This window comes from Ceratina calcarata, unplaced genomic scaffold (assembly GCF_001652005.2).
Source record: "Ceratina calcarata isolate Rehan_Ccalc_2016 unplaced genomic scaffold, ASM165200v1 scaffold78.2, whole genome shotgun sequence".
Classification (NCBI taxonomy): Eukaryota; Metazoa; Arthropoda; class Insecta; order Hymenoptera; family Apidae; genus Ceratina; species Ceratina calcarata.
In genome coordinates, this window is record NW_017179105.1 from 572,723 (window position 1) to 593,378 (window position 20,656).

At 41.0% G+C, this 20,656-nt stretch overlaps 2 protein-coding genes and 1 long non-coding RNA gene across 5 annotated transcripts in view; all 3 read left to right on the forward strand.

Moving 5' to 3' along the window:
* The first annotated feature begins 1,651 nt into the window (after positions 1-1,651).
* On the forward strand, positions 1,652-2,934 carry LOC113465029 (uncharacterized). Its single transcript, XR_003389866.1, has 3 exons — positions 1,652-1,708; positions 1,813-2,007; positions 2,507-2,934. It is a non-coding gene; the product is annotated as an uncharacterized LOC113465029 (long non-coding RNA).
* Positions 2,935-3,720: 786 nt separating this feature from the next.
* On the forward strand, positions 3,721-16,061 carry LOC108630738 (uncharacterized). 3 transcript variants are annotated; one of them, XM_018034204.2, is made up of 11 exons: positions 3,721-3,903; positions 5,863-6,054; positions 6,130-6,232; positions 6,574-6,700; positions 11,915-12,092; positions 12,517-12,634; positions 13,035-13,246; positions 13,546-13,812; positions 13,959-14,177; positions 14,423-14,557; positions 14,639-16,061. In XM_018034204.2, the coding sequence occupies exons 3-11, from the start codon at positions 6,138-6,140 to the stop codon at positions 14,758-14,760; spliced, it is 1,473 nt and encodes a 490-aa protein (XP_017889693.1). In that variant the 5' UTR covers positions 3,721-3,903; positions 5,863-6,054; positions 6,130-6,137; the 3' UTR covers positions 14,761-16,061. The 3 variants fall into 3 exon arrangements, with proteins under 3 accessions (XP_017889693.1, XP_017889691.1, XP_017889692.1); XM_018034202.2 differs by having other exon boundaries at positions 3,723-3,903; positions 14,627-16,061; XM_018034203.2 differs by lacking the exon at positions 3,721-3,903 and adding an exon at positions 3,943-5,394 and having other exon boundaries at positions 14,627-16,061.
* A 100-nt stretch (positions 16,062-16,161) lies between these two features.
* LOC108630512 (fibrillin-1) overlaps positions 16,162-20,656 on the forward strand; it is a 7,451-nt gene continuing 2,956 nt past the window's right edge. The window contains exons 1-7 of the mRNA XM_018033850.2: positions 16,162-16,647; positions 16,727-16,805; positions 17,301-17,761; positions 17,885-19,172; positions 19,636-19,826; positions 19,882-19,981; positions 20,128-20,502. Coding sequence (XP_017889339.1) covers positions 16,502-16,647; positions 16,727-16,805; positions 17,301-17,761; positions 17,885-19,172; positions 19,636-19,826; positions 19,882-19,981; positions 20,128-20,502 — 2,640 coding nt within the window. The 5' untranslated portion in view covers positions 16,162-16,501. The remainder of the gene's footprint in view (positions 16,648-16,726; positions 16,806-17,300; positions 17,762-17,884; positions 19,173-19,635; positions 19,827-19,881; positions 19,982-20,127; positions 20,503-20,656) is intronic.

Here is a 20,656-nt window from a genome sequence, read left to right on the forward strand (position 1 = left end):
TATTAGGTTGGGGAATAAGTTCATAGCGTTTTTATAATTTCTTTTATTTTACAACGATTTGTTTGCTGTTTGGCAACGGGTAAGTATTCATTCGATAGAACTCTTTCTGCTCTACAAAACTATGTTAATTGTATTTTTGAGTTATTTAATTTTTTATTAGTTTTGAGGCTTAGAAATGGAATACCCAGGAGGCAAAAATCAACATTTTCGACACCTGCTCTTCTTTGCTTTTCATCGAGGTCAAAAAGCTGCCGAAGCAGCCCGGGACATTTGCGACGTGTATGGAGAAGGTGTCATAGGCGAGTCTACAGCACGGAAATGGTTTGCAAAGTTAAAAAATGGCGACTTTAACGTCGATGACGCGTCCCGTAGCAGAAGGCCTTCTGAATTCGATGAAGAACGTCTCAAATCACTTTTGAAGGAGAACGGTCGCCAAACCAGTCGTGAATTGGCGGAAAAAATGAACTGCGATCATAAAACGATTCTATAATTGATTAACTTATTGATATAATTATTGTTTTTTGTTTAAATAAAAGTCTTCGGTAAAAACGCTACGAACTTATTCCCCAACCCAATAGTTATAACTTTTCTACATTATATTTCGAGTAGGAACTTCTTCACTGTCGGAGTCTTTATTTTGTTGGATCAGTAACGATTGCTAATATCCATAGATCATTCAGTTTCGCATCGATTATAAATCTCTGGGCCAATTTAAAAGTTGCCGAGACCACTATCCATAAAATCAGATCACCGAGTGCTTAGGAGGCTGAAGATGGTAGGAAGGATGACAGACTCTTGGCCACTGCGCAAAATGGGTTGTTTGTCGGCGTTGAATTTCGCTGAGTACGCGAGATCTAAGCCTCTTAGATCTCACGTAGACTAGGCCTCCTCGTCAATACAGTCGAAGAAACTGGAATCGTGTCGATTCTCAAAAAGCAACCACGCGTGTCATAATTCAGGCCGCACATCTAACGTTCTTGACACAGATCGTTTTGAAATCGAGTGTTTCGTGGAAAAAGCAACGAACCGACGCTGAAACGAAAGTTTTTCTACCAGTTGACAGTTTAGAAATAAATGACATCGATACCGGGAAACGTTTCCATTAAAAACATTTGTCATCCGATAAAAAAAAATTGATTGACTCTCAGTAAGTCATCAATTTAATCTACAAACTGCGTGATCATGTTTGTTTATCTGCAGATTGCATTCGAGGTCTTAAATCATTGCGAGCCGAACTGGTAATTCCTAGTAGGAACTGCCAACAATTCGAGACTCGCACGCGTGATTTCACGCGAAACTGCGAGAGCCTGATTAATCGCGATGGAAACCTGGCGACACTGGTAACCGCGTGCGGTCGTTTAAAACCATTTGCATTAATTAGCTTGTTAGGTCGCCGCCGGTCACCGGATATTTAATGAGGACTATCCTTAGCCGCACGTGACCAGTTTCGGTGAATTCAATTAAAACTTCTTGATGACTTTTAATCAACTAATCTGCACTCGCTAATTATTTACGTTCACGAAGTATTAAATTATTATACGAAACGGAACAGCCGATTAATATGCTGTCTGAACAAAATTCATACTCAGAATGATATGCAGAAAACTTATAATAACAAGAGAAGCACAACGTTCGCAAGAACAGTTCTCAAGAATTATTCTGTGTAATTATGAGCCTAGATATCGCGCGCTGCTTGGAATATCTGAAGGTCTGTGACATGTTTACTTCGTAATCGGTTAATTACTCGATTTCATCGGATGTAGTTCGTCACGGTATTAAATGACCGATGCCCGTCGCGACGGTTGCGTGCAGGAGGGAACGCGATGAATTGCTCTCCCAATCATCCCATTAGGCCGGCTCTACTTAGGTTCTAGCCACGAATTTCATTGTGGGATAGGCAACATCTGCCACTGCGTTATTTTGCAAAGAACGCGAGATCAAAGAATCCGCGGAACGCGGCTGGGATTAGAAAGAGTTCCGCGTAACGAATGGTTGAATGCGAACACGGTATGTAATCGTATGTCTTAATTATACCTCTGCATGCCGGATTTATTAACGCCCAGGGGACGTTTATGAGGCAACTCGAACCTCTAATGATGTGTGGAAAAGAAAGGAGAATTTGTACTCTGTTCGAAGAATTTTCTTAAATAAATAATTGGCGATGTACGAATTAATTAATCGACTAGTCCTAAATTGTTCAAAATAAAAGAAAATTGTATTCGACCTTTTTTTTTACAAGTAATAGCAATACCTACAACTTTCGTTTGAAGCATTTTTCGAAATTTTAAAAAATAATTTCTTTTCTAAGTATTAATTGATTTCTCATACTGTCACTTGAATTTAATTGGTAATTATAAATTACACACACTTATAATAACTTATTACGAAAACAGACTTCGCATGAATTAATAATGCGATGAAGATCATTAAATGACTGTTCATATTTTAAAAAATCGAAATGTGTTTCTGTCAGATAAATAGATAATTTTGAATTAACATTTTTTAGTGACTCACGGATAGATTTATAATACAGCAATGAATAAATCAAGATGATGGTCGATTACATTAATAAAGACGTTTGTGTCATAAAGTGAAAACGGGTTATATCAGTTGACACCTATGTAATGTAACGCAAGAGACGAGTTCCCGTGCTCCAACCCTAGTAACTTTCCCTGTAATTACAGCAATTACCGTCGACACGCAAAATGCATCATTTAACCCAGACCTTCATGCAAACCAGCCGCTCGAGCTACGCCCTTCTTCCATTTCCTTTAATCGTTTCAACCGTCGGCACCCTTTGAAGGGCCGGTAGATCCCCATTCGTAAGTCCTAATGCATATTATAAAGAGTGCGAGATTTTAACAGCACGAATGAACAAATAAGTATTTGTAGCATTTTGCTGTATGAAAAAAATGTACAAGTTTAATAAATGGAAAAGGAAAATTACTTATAGGCCTTCATTTTATTGAAATTTTTTTTTTTTTTTTAAGTTATTTTTAGAGTCACATCAACCTCTTAAGAGTCATTAGCAACCACAATATTATACACAAGAAATATAGTTAAATCAATTTCATCAATTTAATGAAAAAAGTTGATCAGGTTTTTGCACGAGTCTTTAGAACCGGTGACGTCTTTGATGTTGCCTTGGATCTTGAACCTTCTTCTTCCTTGATCGAATAATGGACAGGAATAAATTACGTGTTCTATTGAGTTGGCTTCGTTACGTGTTCTATTGAGTTGCAGTTTGTACACATGGGTTTTTCTTGTTTTTTGATTAAGTATATGTGGGTAAAATTTGTATGTCCAATTCTTACCCTATTTAGTACAACTTGTTCTTTCCTCCTAAATAAGAATATGGGGGAAATTTCATAAATATCTGATTGTTGCTGATTTATTGTATGTTTTCGTTATATGCTTTATCACATGGTTTCAATTGAATGTTTAACTTATTTTGTGCAAGGATCGAGTACTTGTCCTGAATCTTGTGAAAGAAAGCGTAGATCGTGAACTTCGTTACGCTCGGTTCCCCGGACAGTGTCAATGTCTCTGGACAGGATATCCTCGGTGCTTCTCGGAGAGTGCTCGATTGCCCTCCGTCTCTTTCACCGAAAGGAAACTGGACCTAGAAGTACGCCCCCTCTGGGTGTCCTACCGGTTCTGCGGCCCCACCTTCTCTTTTCTGTGTGCGTGTGTACTCGTCCTCGTTGCCGGCCGCTAGGGTCGGAGTTCATTGTGCCACAAGTGCATTCCGAGTGCCCGGCGACGACGCCAATTGCTCGTTACGGACGTCCAAGCCAGTTGTGAATCGGTCTGTGAAAGCTGACGACGTCTTTCAGCGTTTACATCTCTGCGAATTCGAGGACCCGACCAGCTGCATCCTTCGTCCTGGGGCTGATTCAACTGGTACATCCTAATCGTTTTACTATATTCGAAAGTTCTGTGTCCTGTGACTTGGAAATGAGTTCAGAGTGCAACCACGTATTATATTTATCTCTTATTGTCAAAGGGATTTGTCAATTGAATCATGGAGTCCGCGAGGATGTAAATTTTGATCTTAAAAATTTGTTTCTGTGAGAGCTTTTCCAATTAGCGAAGGCTTGAGATTTTAATTAAACACCAGATGAAAATTCCTCGCGAAGACGATACGAGTCACGTCATTAACTGACTTTTCGTCACGCTCCCACGTGCGATTGATTTATTACGGTTTCACCGCGTGTGCCTTCTGCCCCTCCTCGCATGGGAACAGACTGTTTAATTGCGCAAAATCTCGAGGAATTCTTTGAGCCAGGATCACGTATGTATATAGGAGAGTTACTCCCAAGGCGCCGTAATTATTCCGTAGCGAAAATTAGCCTGGTCTGTAACAATTATGATTTTCTCATCGACCATACATGGGAAGCTGTGAGAACGATTTTCACCGAGACGTAAATTCCGTAATGACAAAGTGAGCCGTATCTCTTATCAACTATACCAAACAGAGGATTTAAATTTCTTTGAATATTCAGCTCGCTACAGTGACATAAGTAAAAATGTTCCATTTAGTTAATACGAAAATTACTATTTCAGCAATAATATAGAATTAAGTTGACATACTATTGCGTGAATCACTATAAATAACCAACCGGTACAGCCGCTTCCTCTGTCGTAAGATCGACTTTCCATCGATGAAATCGGGAAATCGGGAAATCGAAAGTAGTCGAAATTAAGTTATGCGCTCGATGATACTTATTAAGCGAGCTGTACTATTAGACGAGATTCTATAATTTAATCGCGACGCGATTACGCTATTAGATGACTAAATTGATTTAGGTTAGTACAATTTTCAGTAGCATGTAACGCGCAAATAATTTCAATCTGAATTGAACTCGATTATTGTATTGAAGAGTGGAATATTTTTCTCGGCGACGTGCGAGTTTGAAATAGCAAGGTCTCCCCTATTGAATTAATCATGCTGTTTGAAATTCCTCTTGAAAGCCAAGGTTGATACATCCCGGGATAATCGTACAATTAAGATCAGCGTTAATCTTCCACGGTGATCTCGAATCTGAATGCGTCGCAGATCATATCTTGTTCATTCACGAACGCTACGCGAGCAATGCATCAAAAAGCGTTACGCAAAAGCGGATAGGGAGAAATGTTTCTCACGATAGTGACACGCTGTGGAAACAATTTCTCGCGACCTTTCCCTGATCGTGCAAAAAAATACGACGGGAAATTGAGTTATAAAACACATGTGCCAGTCTGGCTCGCTGGGTCGGCCGGGCCAGAAGTTCAGTCGGTGACAGTGCAAGCTCGCTGCCTATTGTATATAATAGAAGTAAAAAATATTGAAGATAACACTAATTTTATTTATTTGTAGTGAAAAGGAATTTGCAATTGGCGATATTTGTCGACGTAAGTGATTTTTGACGGAATTGAAGGGGCAAGTGACGTAGGCTCATTATTTACATCGAGTCACATGTTTATCAGACGAATAAATCAGTCAATTGGATCAACTTAGCACTTCCTGTCGCAAAGAACGTCCTTTGTAAGGGATCACTGTCCCTCTTACATCGAATATCGGCGTCGCAATTTCCGGCGCGCCGCGCTTTCCACTTACTTTTCTTACTACCCGTTCACGTGCTAAATCTTGCCTCTTGTTCAATTATTATCAATTATATCTGAACGTTATTCTGAAAGAACAGCAAAATTTCATCTACGATTTGTTCAAATCCGCGGGCCCATGATTTTCTTTTTTACAAGCTAGTTCTTATCAAAATTCATCAGGATCTTTACTGTAATTACAATTGGATGAGATATTTCATTTGCAGAATTTTGCATTGCGTTTCTTGTTACCGTTAGTAACCGAACACTTTGCATTAGAGACCGGGCATTTACACCGTCGCGGCGGATACCTCGATCCGTTTCCGGCGAAGGAGTGACACGCGAGACGATGGAGGCGTCACGTTCGTTCGATAGACGCCATCGAAGTCTGCCCGGCTCGTTCCAAGCATTCTTTTAAAGACACTTTGATAATTCAACCTAGTAGGCATCGATCTCTCAGCTCCGACAAACGTGAATATTGAACACTATGTATCTTCCAAATAATTATTAATAAAACTATTCACGAGGATTGATATTAACTTTTAGGGCTTGAAATGACTGTTCCAATGATTTGGCTGTTGATCCCCTTGCTGATTGCTTCTTCGCCTAGAGTATTCTCGGAGAACAGTATATGCACCAGAAAGGAAAAGTGAGTAGAGATAAAAATTGCAAATGTTATCGATTACTGAACAGTCGTTGCATAAAATCACAAGTAAATATAATTAAATGAAAAATATCAGGCATTTTGATATTTTTCTTTCTATTCGTTAAGGTTGTATGAACCCCTTACAGAAAAACAATCATAAAGCATTAGAAAATTTTAGAAATTTTGCTTGTCTTAAATTTTTAACAGAGATTTTACGGTTCATACAACTTTAAACTGTAAAAGCGTTTAATGACAGTCAGACGGAACCTTGACAATAATCCGGAGTTCATTTATTACGGCAGCCCGCCCGATAAAGGTAACACTTAATTGATCAAACATTGTAGCTACACAGTCACGTCGATGGAAACGTACGACGAGCCAGTAATCGTGAATACATTCACCTGGTGCCTTCAAATACCTCCCAGGTGTCCGAAAGAACGCGCAGAGATAAGGCATCGCTACCGTGTCAAGGTGAGTATTACCACTTTCGCTTCTTCCCGATTTTTCACTTTCCTCTATTGTGCAGACGAGTTTATATGAATGCCGACATTTAGGCGAAATAAATCGATTAGATAAAAGATGGAATTTCATTCATCGTTTGAAAATCACTTTAGATTTTTATGCGCCGTTCCCATTTTCAATTTTAGAAATGCAAAATCTGTTTATAGCAAATAGATTTATTTTTCGAACGACGTCAATTTTTGTGAAAGACTTTAATTACACGTCGACGGATTACGATCGACACTTGCTAATTAATTGCATCCACGCTGACCGATGTTACGTCACCGAACGAGATTTTCAATCACGTAATTAAACCGAAAGTTACTCGGTAGCAAAACCACGTGGACGGGAAAGTCAAAAAGAAAAAGGAATTGTAAAACGCAAAGCAGATTTCGTAACTCTCTTATGTTTTATAAAAATCGTGTATAAATTCCAAAGTAGAACTTATTTGATGTCTATTGAAATTACATCGAAGTGTGCTTAGAAATTACCTTTAGACTTCGTGTTGTAAAAAGGAAAGCAGAAAATGTGTTAAGAATTGAATGTTCGTCACGTCAAGGAATTCGTAGAAGAAAATTCGGATGGGCAAATTGGCAGGATGACGGATCACTGGAAGAAAGAGAGCTCTTTCGAGTAAAAGACCGGATTTTCTTTCAGCGAGGAAAACATTTTCCAGGATTTATTTTCTTGCGGTAAAATAGTGTTCTCGATGTCGTGTTGCGCAGGTAATTTAATGGGGTTGTTTAACTGCTTCCCGTCTAATGGTCGAAACGTAACACCTGCTCGGTTAACATGCAAATTAGAAGCCGTTAAATAACGAGCACGGTTTATTATGCATATTCCTTATAAAGATCATTTCATGGAATCTGATGTGCGCATTCAGTATTCGTAGAATGTTTTAGTGATGTCATTTCCTACAACAATTTTATCATTTCCTGTAAATGTTTCAATTAAATCTTCTATTTTCTTTTTTCATTTAATTGGACGTCACAATGTCAAATAATATTAGAATATAAAATGAAACAATTATCCGTGGGACTCGTCGTCATTACCACCAATTAATTTATCCTCGATACGACGATCGATAAAATCGATTAATTGGCATCGTCCGACTATAAATCAATTAGAGACTGATCCATGTATTTTCAATTTATCTATAGTCCGAATCGAGATTCAGGGCTACGATTCCGGTATCCAAGATCTTACGTAACGATCTGCATGTCCGCGGAGCGGAAGAAAGCGAGTGCGCTGTGTTTAATGCAAATGCGTTCTGTGGAAAAAGAGCGTGGAAAAAAGAGCGTGTTTCTCCGTGACCAACGCAGATGTACGTACCGCGTTTATTTACTTGTAGAATGATCCGAGCGCGTAACTCTTTCGTAACGAGACGTCCGTGTTCCGATTGTCCGGGTATCGACGTTCAAATAGGCTTGAACAGGATACCCTTCTAACTCGCGGCTCAAACTTTCTCTAATGCTTCGCTCAGGGAAACAATTTGTTTAAACGCAAGCCAAACGTTTGATCTTGCAATTGTTTTCAATACGAAAACGTGCTTTAATTATAAAAACAGTTCTTTGCCAATAAAGCGTAGATTTCATTTAATCAAACAGTAGACTGGCTGAACGTATATTTACATTTCGAGACATGAGAGGTGGATTGTTTTTTTAATAAGATTGGGTAATTTTTCAATGCAATTGCGTGCACGTTGCACGCACCCGATCATCGAGATAACGAGCTGCCGGAAGAGAAAAGCGTCTAAAACTCGCGAGGGTTTCGCCATCGAGAAACGCAACGCTCTCGCCCTGAAATGGAAAACGGGGCGAAACCGCAACTAAGCGTGGGTGTGAATATCCTCGATTTGTCTCTGAAATCGTCGTCGTAGACATAAATGTATATGCACTTAATTCATGTGAATGTACACTAAGTACATTACAATTGCTTCAATAAATATATTTACTCGAAGAGTATAATAGTGCACGTTCACATTGTTCATAATATTCATTGGACATCGATCAACTCGCGATCAGTTTAACCATTGAGAGTTACTGGGAAGTGTTTAGAAAAATATTTGTACACGAAACAGGCGTTGCTCTGACAATGTATGAGAAAGAGGCATCGAACGCGCTCTATACAGCTCGTTATTACCCAAGTCTCTCACGGTTTAGAACGGGAGCTTAATATTTATTGCGTAGCAACATCGTTTTGCTCCGTATTACGCAGCGAATTGCATAACGCATAAAGAAACAGAGAGGAGGGGGAGTATAGATTCTTAGGAATATTCGAAAAATCAACATGGCAGCTCGGTTCCGCTCGACACTCGCGCGATTCGTGTTTCGCCACCGGCTGCAACTGTCGATTACTATGGCTGGGGCTTCTTTGAAACGTTCGACGGCTCCGCCGAGGATGTAATTAATAACGTAATAGCTGGAAAAAGGGAGAGAAGTATGCTGGTATGGGAAAGGGAAAGTAATTATCGGATGCTTTAGGGAATGTTTACAGCGGGAGTGACACAAGCTTCTGTCATAAATGCGAAGCAATACCAAAGATTAAAAGTTGTCTAGAGGAAACTATTAGATCCATGCTTTTGTTTCGTCCATATAATATTTTTTCTCATTGTCCATTATTACAAATCACATTGAAGATTTTTGAGCACCTCCACGAGAAACACGAATTGCAGTCGGAGATACTTGAAGAATGTGACATTGAGACACGGATCTTAACTGGAATGGATAGCGATCAGACGACCTCGGTGATAGCAATTGTGAAAGTCATATTCCGAAGAAAATGATTAGAATGATAACTTGAGGAAAGGAGTTTAACATTGAAACACACGACTATTAATGAGATTCGTATGTGTAAGCCAACGTCGGTGATAGTAATGGGAAATATTGCTCGTAAAACAATCAATACCAGCCTTGAACGCGTTTAAAGTAGAACTGGGATTATCAGAAAAACAAGAAACGCGGCCTACAAAAACGATTTTCAAACTTGAAAAAGGAGATAAAATTGAAATCTCGGAATGAAATTACTCAGGGAAATAGAAATTACGTAAAAGTTTGTGTTAGATAATTAATAATCCGAATCACTGTTATAATTAATATCTACCTGTCAACAGTTCTGTATTTTAATTAACAGAGGCGTTTTATAGTAATTATCTGTCCGAACGATCATTAATCAGTTAATTTCTATCTCACACTTCTATCTAGAAACGTATGAAAAATTGAATGGAAATACGTCCAATTAAATCATGGTTCTCATTACCTTCAATTGCATTTGAAAATCCATAATTGATTAGAAATATCAGGCTTCCCTTTTTTCCTGCAATCTGCTTTATTAAAATATAAAATACTCTTGCGTGTCAAATTGTAATCGCAATTCGAAGTAAACAGTCGAGTAAAACTGATTTTCCCTGAAGGGAAACAGAAAAAGAGAAACGCATTGGAATTAACGCGACGTTGTCAACTTCGTTCAGAAAAAATCGCTGTTACCCGAAAAAATGATTCGACAGGGGAAAGATTAATTAGGAGTTTCTGTCGAATAAATTAGGTGAACATAACTGGGAAACTCGAGCCACTCTGTGTGGTCCGTAACTAGCATCTCGAATCATGAATCAGAACGAAACACGCGATATCGCTGTAACAGCTCGAAGAAAAGTCGGAAACGAGGACGCATTACGTGCGTCGACTATGCATGAGATGAATGATCTATGGAAGCTGATACGGAGTTGCCCAATTCAGGGAACTGTACGCGCTGTTTTGTATCGATGACGCTTGTTTCTGGATAATGAACTTTGATCGATGTCGAAAGACGCGTTCACACAGTTTCGATCCACTTAACAATGTAAAAACGCGGGTTCATTAGGAACCAGAGGTATTTATTAAGCGTCAAGCTGTTTCGTTTAAAGTGTAAATGGTACTTGAATGATTTATGAAACGGACGTGCAAGAAATCACCTCGATTTCCTTCTTTAGTACTTTTTTCTTTCCTCCGTCGGGATCGGCTCGTCTCGATTCACGCGCAATGACCGATGCGATCTATCCACGAGTTTACTTGCATAACGAATATCTCGTCGAGAAAGATAGATAGCTAATTGCAACATTAGACCAAAGCGTGGCGGAATCGATGGCGTCACCCGTGCTACGTTGATCGACTTTATCTTTGACAACGATCTCGCGCCGATAGCGTCAGTCTAGCTAAAACGCGTGAATTTCCGCCCGGAAGATGAGATAGACACGCGAAAGTATTAAATAATTTCGCCAATCTTCATTTTATCCCTGCGAGCAATTCCATTTCGTTATTTTATATAATTTCTCTGTTTGAATACGTGAACAACCAAGGTGTAGTAGAAAATCTGGAAGACAGTCGCAGATAGTGTCTGACTAGGCTAGTCTCATTTCCCTTACACGACTTCGAGCCACGCAAGTATCATATCTACTTCTACGCATTAAAAGAAATTTTTATACCAAATTAATTTACGTCGTAACACTTTCACTGTAATTACCTAAAAGATAACTGGCTACAAGTTTGATTTGATCGGTAATTAAATCTTACGAACTCGAAATTTCTTTTTACAGTAAAAATAGTTTGTCACGGTTTGATTGAGGTGTAAAACGATCCATCACGGGTGGACTTTGGTTTTCTCGCGCATATCCGCTTACTAGCTACGAACGAAACCGTTACACGCTCGCTTTCGTTCGCTCGAGCCAGCCCAGTGCTTTACCACCGATTGGGATCTCGTTACGGAGGGCGAACTGGGATCTTTTCCAAAGATCCAGCTGCCAGAACGACTCCACTCGATGGCCGGCCTACTTTTCCCCTAATCGCTTTCCCAGGCTTGACGTTTATTAAATTTCCTGGTCTATCGCCCCATTTAACCAAACTATCCAATTTACATGGAATACTAGTTAGTGTTCCCAACTCACATTAAAAGTACTTTTCCGATAAGTCTATCAACTCGTATCTTGATTTAAGAACTGGATAGGCATACAGTTTATAAATAAACTGCGGACTTTCGCTTTTAAAAAATGTTACATAAACATTTCTCGTATCATTCAACTTTTCGTACTCCCAATACACAATTTCACACACTATGGCATCATCACATCACCTGCAAATTTAATTTTCGTAAGAATGCATAAAATCTGCAATCTGATATAATATTTTTAGTATTTTGGGGATTGATTTGCAGACGGAGGTGAAAACTAGGGACGTGCAAGAGTGCTGCGAAGGCTATGAACAAATGCCATCCGACGAGGAGACGGGAATCAAGTGTAGGCCCTTCTGTGAGAAATGTTTGATCGGAGCTTGCATTTCACCGGGCCGGTGCCGATGTATTCCTGGCCATCAAGGAGATAACTGTGACATCCGTGAGCTACCATTTCTTATAACTTCATCGTAATTGTTCAGAGAAAACTGGTGGCAAATTATTATTCGCGATAAAACTGCGTTTAATCTTGTCTGAGAATTGTTTCTATTTTAAAAATCAATATAGAAATTGATTGGGATGCAAATAAATTTAAAGAGTATAACGTGGTGCATATATTTCACGCTCGATGGAGCCGGCCGACCTTCCATCATCGAGCGAGAACGCGTGCGAGCAGTGAATAAATTTCACGCGCGCCTGCGATTCTGAAATCGGACGATTCGACATTTCCCCTTATTTTTTCCACTCTCTGAACGTCGTTACGGAAAGAGAGAAAAATAGGCTTAGCTTAGTCACCGTTGCGCAATTACAATAGGGGAATCCTTAATCGTTACGCGATTCACAACGATCCGCTCTATTTTTTCCAGCATGCCCGGCGGGCACGTGGGGTGTCCTGTGTAAGAAGAAATGCAACTGCGCCGAGGACGTACCTTGCAATCCCGTAAATGGACGCTGCATCTGTCCGCAAGGATTGCGTGGACTCGCGTAAGTTACAAAAGTTCATTGTAAATTTCTCTCTTCTCCAATTAAACCTAACTCGACTAATTTGCATTATGCAGTGCCAGCCATAAATATTATTATGAAAATTAGAATTTCATATAATAATTGGCACTGCATTTTTAAAATGATTGCTACAATAATTAATAAGAACGATAATTAATGTTTCGTATATTTTGTGGTCAACTCCATAAATCTATGATCTATTAAGAAAACTGATTCAAGATAACAGTATGTGAACCTAATTTATCATGTTCAGTGTAGCAAGTTCCATTTATGTGTTTACCATTGAATTACATAAACCTAGCAACCTGTTGATTGAACCGGACTGTAATAAGCAGCTCGATAGCTATTTCCCGTTTCTCACCGACGTGATTACCGTTTCCAGGTGCAATGAGTCGTGTCCGAGCGATCGCTGGGGAGCGGAATGCGCGTTCCCCTGCGAATGCGAGAATTCGAACAAATGTCATCCAGAAACTGGTCGGTGCATCGAGCTCTCCGATTTCGAAAACATAACTCGTTCCAGAGACGAGGAGAACAGTGTGGCTAAGGATTTCACCTCTGCAATTCACTTCTGGGCAACAGAGAATACTACAGAAGGTAAATTACCTCTTTTGGAAGATTGAACAACTTTGAGTGGGATAAGAGAAATTGTTAAATCATGGATGATTAATTCATAATTCATGTAGAATAATGAAAGTGAATTTTATTGTGAATTCTCGCCCGAGGTGAGATATTTATCCGCGTGAAGCAACTGTTGGTCGAAAGTCGAGTCTGAATACATAATACATGCGCAAACGTTTCCACTTCGTGAAAACTCAGACAGCAAATAACTCAATGGTGCCGAGTGCTGGAGTAACGGACTTAATAAATTTGTTTGATATGGATTTTGCGGAAAGACGATTACGAAATGCTCGCGACCACCGAGAACCCTACGAGCGTCGAGAACACGTGGACCATGTGGACCTCGAATCAGAAGACGAAGACACGCGACAAGGGAAACTCGAGCACGCCCAGGCCTGTCATCGTCTTGGTTTCCGTTCCCGAACGCAGGAGGAACGTCGACAAGGATCAAGACACATTTTTCATGAAGAATCCGTTCATGAAACACATTGACGACAACAATATTGGACCGAAAACAGATTATGTGAAAAACATTCATAAAGGTACAGTCGAGCAGTTTGAATTTTATTGACCTTTCACTTTCGTGTTTCGAATCTTCTACCAACCAATTTCTAAGTCACTCTGTACATAAAAATCGGATTTACATCGCCAGTTAAAATATACGACTTAAGCAATAAACTTGGAACAGATGTTCAGCCAGCACCAATTCCGTTGGACATCGCGTTGATCGTGGTAGCCTCGATCGTGTCACTGGGTTTAACCTCGGTAGCGGTGGTAATGGTCCTCCACATGCGTTCGAAGCTGTTAGAGGCGGCCAGGGCGTCGATTTACGAGGAAGCCAGGGCGAAGAGCCAACAGAATGTAAACGGGACCAAGATCTCGTCGATAGTCAACGGCGCACTTCCCCGTGAGTATCCGGCTCGCGAAATCCTGCTTTCTCGCGTGAAATCCGGTGAAGCCCTTGACCCCGATCTCCTCCGCGTAATCCTATCCCGAGCATCTCGTAACGTCCGATGAGGATCACAACCACCGCGCCTTTCCCCCTTTTCCTCGGGGGTGACAGGGTGTTCTTGAGATTTTTACGAAACTTCAATGAAATTGAGCTGTTTCTTAAAAAATGTCTAAGTTCCAAATATTTGAATATTATCATAGAAACGCCAATTCAACTGGGACCTATCTTCTCGACGCCAGAGCCGAGGACAATGTTGAGAATGGATAACATCGACTCCTGCAATTATGCCAACGGTGCCGCCACCATTGGCCTACATTTGTCAGGGAATCTACACGGTGAGCCTATTTCCAGTATTAATCGATTTTCACTGCTCGCGTCGCAACGACGACATCGTCTAATTTTAGGTTTCTTCCAAGATGATCACTATGATCGACCACCTTCCACGCGGATTCGCTTGCAAGGTGACTTCGATACGGAACACGTATATGACGAAATTCCACTGCAATCGAATCCCTTAAGCAGTCGCGACCACGCGTGATCGAAATGTAAAATCTAAACAGTTCCTTAGTGGGAGACTTACGTATAAGACACGTGCGAAAAGAGTTTCAAAAATCGAACCAACGATAGAAGTTCGCAATTTTATTAAGTCACGTACTCTTTTCATTGAATTTATTAATTAAACAAATAAGTCTACTTTAAAAATATTTAAATCTTCTGCACGTTACGTAAAATGTACAGAAACTCTTTTTGCACGTACAATATCTCAAGTATGCGGGTAGGAAATTCGAGTAGTACAAAAAGCGTGAATTTCGTGTCGAGCTCGCGTGTCAGGCTCGCGTGCGATTCCGGAGGCGGATGTGAGCGAGCCGGCTCGTCTACGCGGCTACAGATGAAAAATCCAACCGGACCGGTTTCCGACCTTACGCGCGGGCTCGTCCAGTGCGCAAGGCTGAACGTGACTGGACCGATAAAAACGGTACTCGATTCGCGGCGCCGATTAAACGATCAAAGGCAACTTTTCCTCGGGGCCCGTTCGTTACGCTGTCGAGCCCAGTTTACGACAATCGAACACCGGTTCTTCCATGCAATCACGTGCGTTCGAAAATTTCACCGGTCGAGAAACTCGTTTGATTCGTAATCATAGTACGCCTGCCGATTCAATAAGAGCAATTTCACCCTTTATACGTGTATAGATAATTATCTTCGTAAGTTACTCGTATCTAATTGTAGTCGTATTTTAATTACTTATATGTAATTCTGTTATATTTAGTTTTGTTTAGAAACAAACATCGTGGCATTATTTTTCTTTCATTATTATGTATTATGTGATAGTGTTTGACGATGCCAAAGAGTTCGATCCAAAGACTTGTCGTATGATTCATTGAGATTCATCTAGCGGCGATTACACTCGTACGCCTACACGCTGACATCACCGATAATAATAAATCCATTAGCGAATTCGTGTCACGGGAATAACGCAGTAGATACACGCGATGTGAAGTTGATGAAAAAAAGAAAAGTCGAAACCGATAACGAGTAATTAGGATACGGTTTAGATAATCATGTTTGCGTTGGCCATTCGATTTTCCACGAAAGCTACCAGCTTATTTTGCACTCTTCTCTTTCCCGTTTTCTCCGGTGAACCGTTTCGAGGTTTCGCTTTATCGTACTTTAAAAATAGGACAGCTGGGTTTTATCTCGCCGCGCACTGCATCCTTCTGATGGATTACATAAACTGGCAACACACGAATCTCCACTTCCATTGTACCAAAAGTACATCCTCGGTCCAAGCCGAAGAACACAATTTGTTAAGAAATAAAAAAATACAGTGACGATTAATACTCGGATCTAATTGTATAAACATGATTCCAAGACCTTCCATCCTTTTGATGCACTCCATAAACCAGCGATACGAAAATCCATTCCAATCCACTTGTCTTTAAACCAATCCAAGTTAAGGAATAAAAAAAATTTTCTCAAGTGAGGAAGAGTAGAGATGAATCTGTCAAGAGAATTGATTGATGTACGATACTTGGAATCTATTATACACAATTGTCGAAGTGTCAAGAAGTTTAGTATATCTCGAGATAGAAAAAACTATTCAAATACGTTGAGAGCTGGGAATTTCGACACGGGTCACAAACATTTCTACGAATAACTACGTAATCGGGATCGAAGAAGAGATGTGACCCCGCCGCGGAAATGTTATCGGTAGAGATGTCATCCTGCGCGACAAGAAAATAAGAAACCAGTTGTTCATCGTTCTTCGCGCGCTCAACATGCTTCGTTTGTTCTTCATCGTTTTGACGCTGTTCGCGTCCGACGCCTTGGCCGTCGAGGGCGTCAAGGGACGTCGCGTCCATCACGACCAACAATCCGTGGTCAACAGCACCATATCCGCAGGACTTTGTTACAAGAGGATACGGTGAGTCGAAAATTCGAAACGTCGCAGAATATGCAACGAAACCTTTGATCCCTGTTATCGGCAATTTCTGCACTTTCAGTTACGCAGACGCGTTGGAATTAAATTCTACTGGACAGTTCCCTCATAACACTCTGCCTTCGACTCCGCAGGAGGAAACGGTAAAACATAATTAACACTAGAAAGACTGAAACTTAGTATATACCTATATTGCCCAAAGCAGTAAAAATGACTGCATTGTGAAAGAATAATGTGTAAAGAAATTTGTCTAAAATTAATTTTTAATATTTTTTATATTATTTACAGTCATATAACAAGTTATTAGTGAATGTTAACAATAAAAAAAATTTACTTCACTTGGGAAAAAAAATAATTTATCCATTATTATTTGTACATTTGCCCAAAAGCAGTCAAAATTACTTCCTTGGGCAATCTAGTGTTAATAAAAGTATTTCAACATTTCTCAGATTACAGATCTTTGCATAAAGTAAAATATTTATCACGTCAATTTACAAAAATAAATCCCGATAGGAGTAACTCGCACTTTTGATCTCACGTCTGGAGTATCATTATACATGCACGTTTTATATTTTCGTAACTGATATAAATGTTTTGTCTGCAAATCCTAATAACTACAATAAGAGTCTCTCTTTTAGAAGGGTGGATGGATCACTATACTAGATTGCTGCGATGGCTACGAACGGAACAGCACTTCCGGCAGTTGCATCGCACGTTGCGAAGAGGGTTGCCTCGGCGGCGAGTGCACAGGACCGAACGTATGCACTTGCGAGCCCGGATGGTTCTCTCAAAAGGGTGTCTGTATGCCCTACTGCGAGCAACAATGTCAGAAAGACGCTTACTGCTTCTCACCGAACGTGTGTGCTTGCAAGCTGGGCTACGAGGAGATAAATGGAGAGTGCAAACCCATTTGCCCTGGTGGCTGCAAGAATGGCGATTGTGTAGCACCTCGGGTGTGCAGGTGCAAGACAGGATTTGTCATCAAAGCGACAATGGATACTGCTACAGGAATTGAGAGCAAGGAATGCGTGCCTGTTTGTGAGAATGGGTGTAGAAACGGAGAGTGCACTGCTCCGGGAGTCTGCACTTGTCGCGAAGGGTAACTATTCCATCACCATTATCATTTATCATTTCGTTCACATCATATTAACATCGCATTTCATTTAGTCATCGTCGATCGTATTGAAAAATTGGAATTAAAAAGACGGTTTCTCTTTTTCAGATTCATCAATCCACCAGGTGACAAAGAATCCTGTATACCTAACTGCCCCACGGGATGCGCCAACGGTGAATGCATCGCCCCTGGTGTTTGCAAATGCTCAACAGGTTTCATCCTCGACCTCGGCTCGACCAGCAAATGCATCCCACAGTGTCCCGAAGGCTGCGACAGCAACGGCGAATGCGTGGCACCGGGAGTGTGCAGATGCAATCCAGGCTTCGAGCTCGGTCCGAGAAATAAATGCAATCCTCAATGTCCACGGGGCTGTCCCAATGGCGAGTGCGTAGCACCCGGAGTTTGCACTTGCAGCCCAGGTTATAAATTGGACAGCAACGCGCGGTGCGTGCCGAGTTGCCAAGATTGCACCAACGGCGAGTGCGTCGCGCCAGACGTCTGCAACTGCAATTTCGGTTACTCCCGCGACTCAAACGGTATATGCACGCGCATTCCTTCGAATTCGCAAGTGACAGACTGCCCTTCAGGTTGCGGACTCAACGCCAGGTGCGTCGGTCCCAATCAATGCACTTGCAACCCGGGTTACAAGTTAAACAACGATAAGAAGTGCGTGCCGAGCTGCCAGAACTCGCAAGACTGCATCAACGGCGAATGCGTCGCGCCAGGCGTTTGCAACTGCAATTCCGGCTATTCCCGCGACTCAAGCGGGGCATGCATTCCTACAGACGCACAAACAACAGACTGCCCCACAGGCTGCGGGCCGAACGCTAGATGCGTCGGCTACAACAAATGCACATGCAACGTCGGATTCAAGTTAAACCGGGATACAAGGACTTGTGTCCCGTTCACCGACTCATTTGAATGCAGAAACGGATGCGGTAGCCAAGGTATATGCGTCGGTCCTAACATGTGCATCTGCAACTTCGGCATGGCCGTGGATCCCAATACCGGAAGGTGTCCGGAGATAACGCCTGATCAAAATAATCAGCCGCAATGCTTTCCGGATTGTGGACCGAACGGTAGGTGCGTGGCACCCAACCGTTGCTCTTGCTTCCCTGGATTCAGAGTCGATCCTGATACTGGAAAATGTATACTTTATACTGGCGAGCCCATCTGCGAACTGCCTTGTTTGAACGGAGTCTGCACTGGTCTGAATCAGTGCACATGTAACCGTGGGTACAAATTGAATCCTGCCGATCCGGATCAAACAAAATGCCTGCCGGTGTGCTCGGGAGGATGCGCGAATGGTGTATGCACGGCTCCTAATATGTGCATTTGCAATCCTGGTTATAGGAAGGAGTCCGGCGTGAAGGGCAGGCAGAGATGCGTTCCAGTTTAACTTCCTTCCCCGTTTCCTTGTTTTCTCTTTTTTATCATAGGAACGAATGCGAATTTTATATGTATTTTACGTATGAATGTACAAAAATTACAAATTCAGGACTCAGAATATCAAAAGCTGAATGCATAGAAAATATCGTAGACGTGTCCAAGTGCGTTCGGAAAAAATATTGAAGTAAGTTTGATTGAAATTTTGTAAACGATGTTAATCAGTATTTAAACGAGAAATAAAATACGATTGATCCAATAATTTCTGTAACCATGCGTGTATGCGTGAGTATGTTGGAATCGCCTGTGTCATAGTTAATTCGTAGCAGTCTCCGATTATGTATGTCTAATCTTTGTACGATTATGTCGAATAAAGATAAAACTGTAATGACGTCTGTTTTTAAGAATCTCATTTAATGAGGAACGATATCGCGCATCCTGTTTCGATGACACAGGACGTGACTATTTAACAGGAAGAAATAAGCGCCAATAAAGCGCCGGTTTCATCGCTCGGAGCAGTCACATCAAAGACAATTGTTTATTGGTGCACATTCGTGAATCTCGAGATGATATTTCGTTATTACGTTTTACTCTTTACCGTTATTACGGTCTCCACAGCTGATTACCTTTTCGACGGCGTGGGCGTTTGCGAGAAATTGGTCAGGTAAGAATCTTATCAGGAAGGGAAGATTATTCGACTTGATGAAATGTTTTCTCAGTTTCAGGGCTACGCGGAATGTACCGTACATGGAGACATATCGAGTCGCCAAGTGGGGCATTTTTCATGAGACTAAAGTACGATGGAACTATAGAAGAGAGGTGAATCAAGAGAATAGACAAACATTTCAATAATAGAATGTGAAAGTTGAATAATAAATCAAACTGCAGATTGAATATTTTTCTATAAATACATTGAAACTACAATTGAACGAACTGAAACGACAAAAGCTACGAAATCTTTTCAGTACTACACGGATTATCGCAACGAACGAGTTTGTTGCACCGGATACACAATGTCTACGCTATTCGATTGCAAGCCCGTCTGCGATCCTCCGTGCATAAACGGCGAGTGTTGGAAACCGAATCAGTGCCGATGCGACTCGGGCTATGAAGCCACATCATTCACGAGCCACTATTGCCAGCCGATTTGCTACAACCTGTGCGAACACGGAAAGTGCACCAAACCGTTCACGTGCACTTGTAATGACGGCTACGAGATGAGGAACGAAGTCTGCGAGCCGGTGTGTAGCGACGATTGCGAAAAAAATCACGGATTCTGCTCGGCACCAAACGAATGTACCTGCTTGAATGGTTACAAAACTTCGATGCACACAGGCAATGTAAGAGCAAACTTATAAACACGAAATATTATTATCGTTCATTATAATTTTTTTTAATTAAGGATGTATTGGCTATACAGTCAATCTCAAAAGTTTATGCACTTTAGAAACGCATTTTTTAAAAAGAAATCAGACGTCGGAAGAACATTGCTAA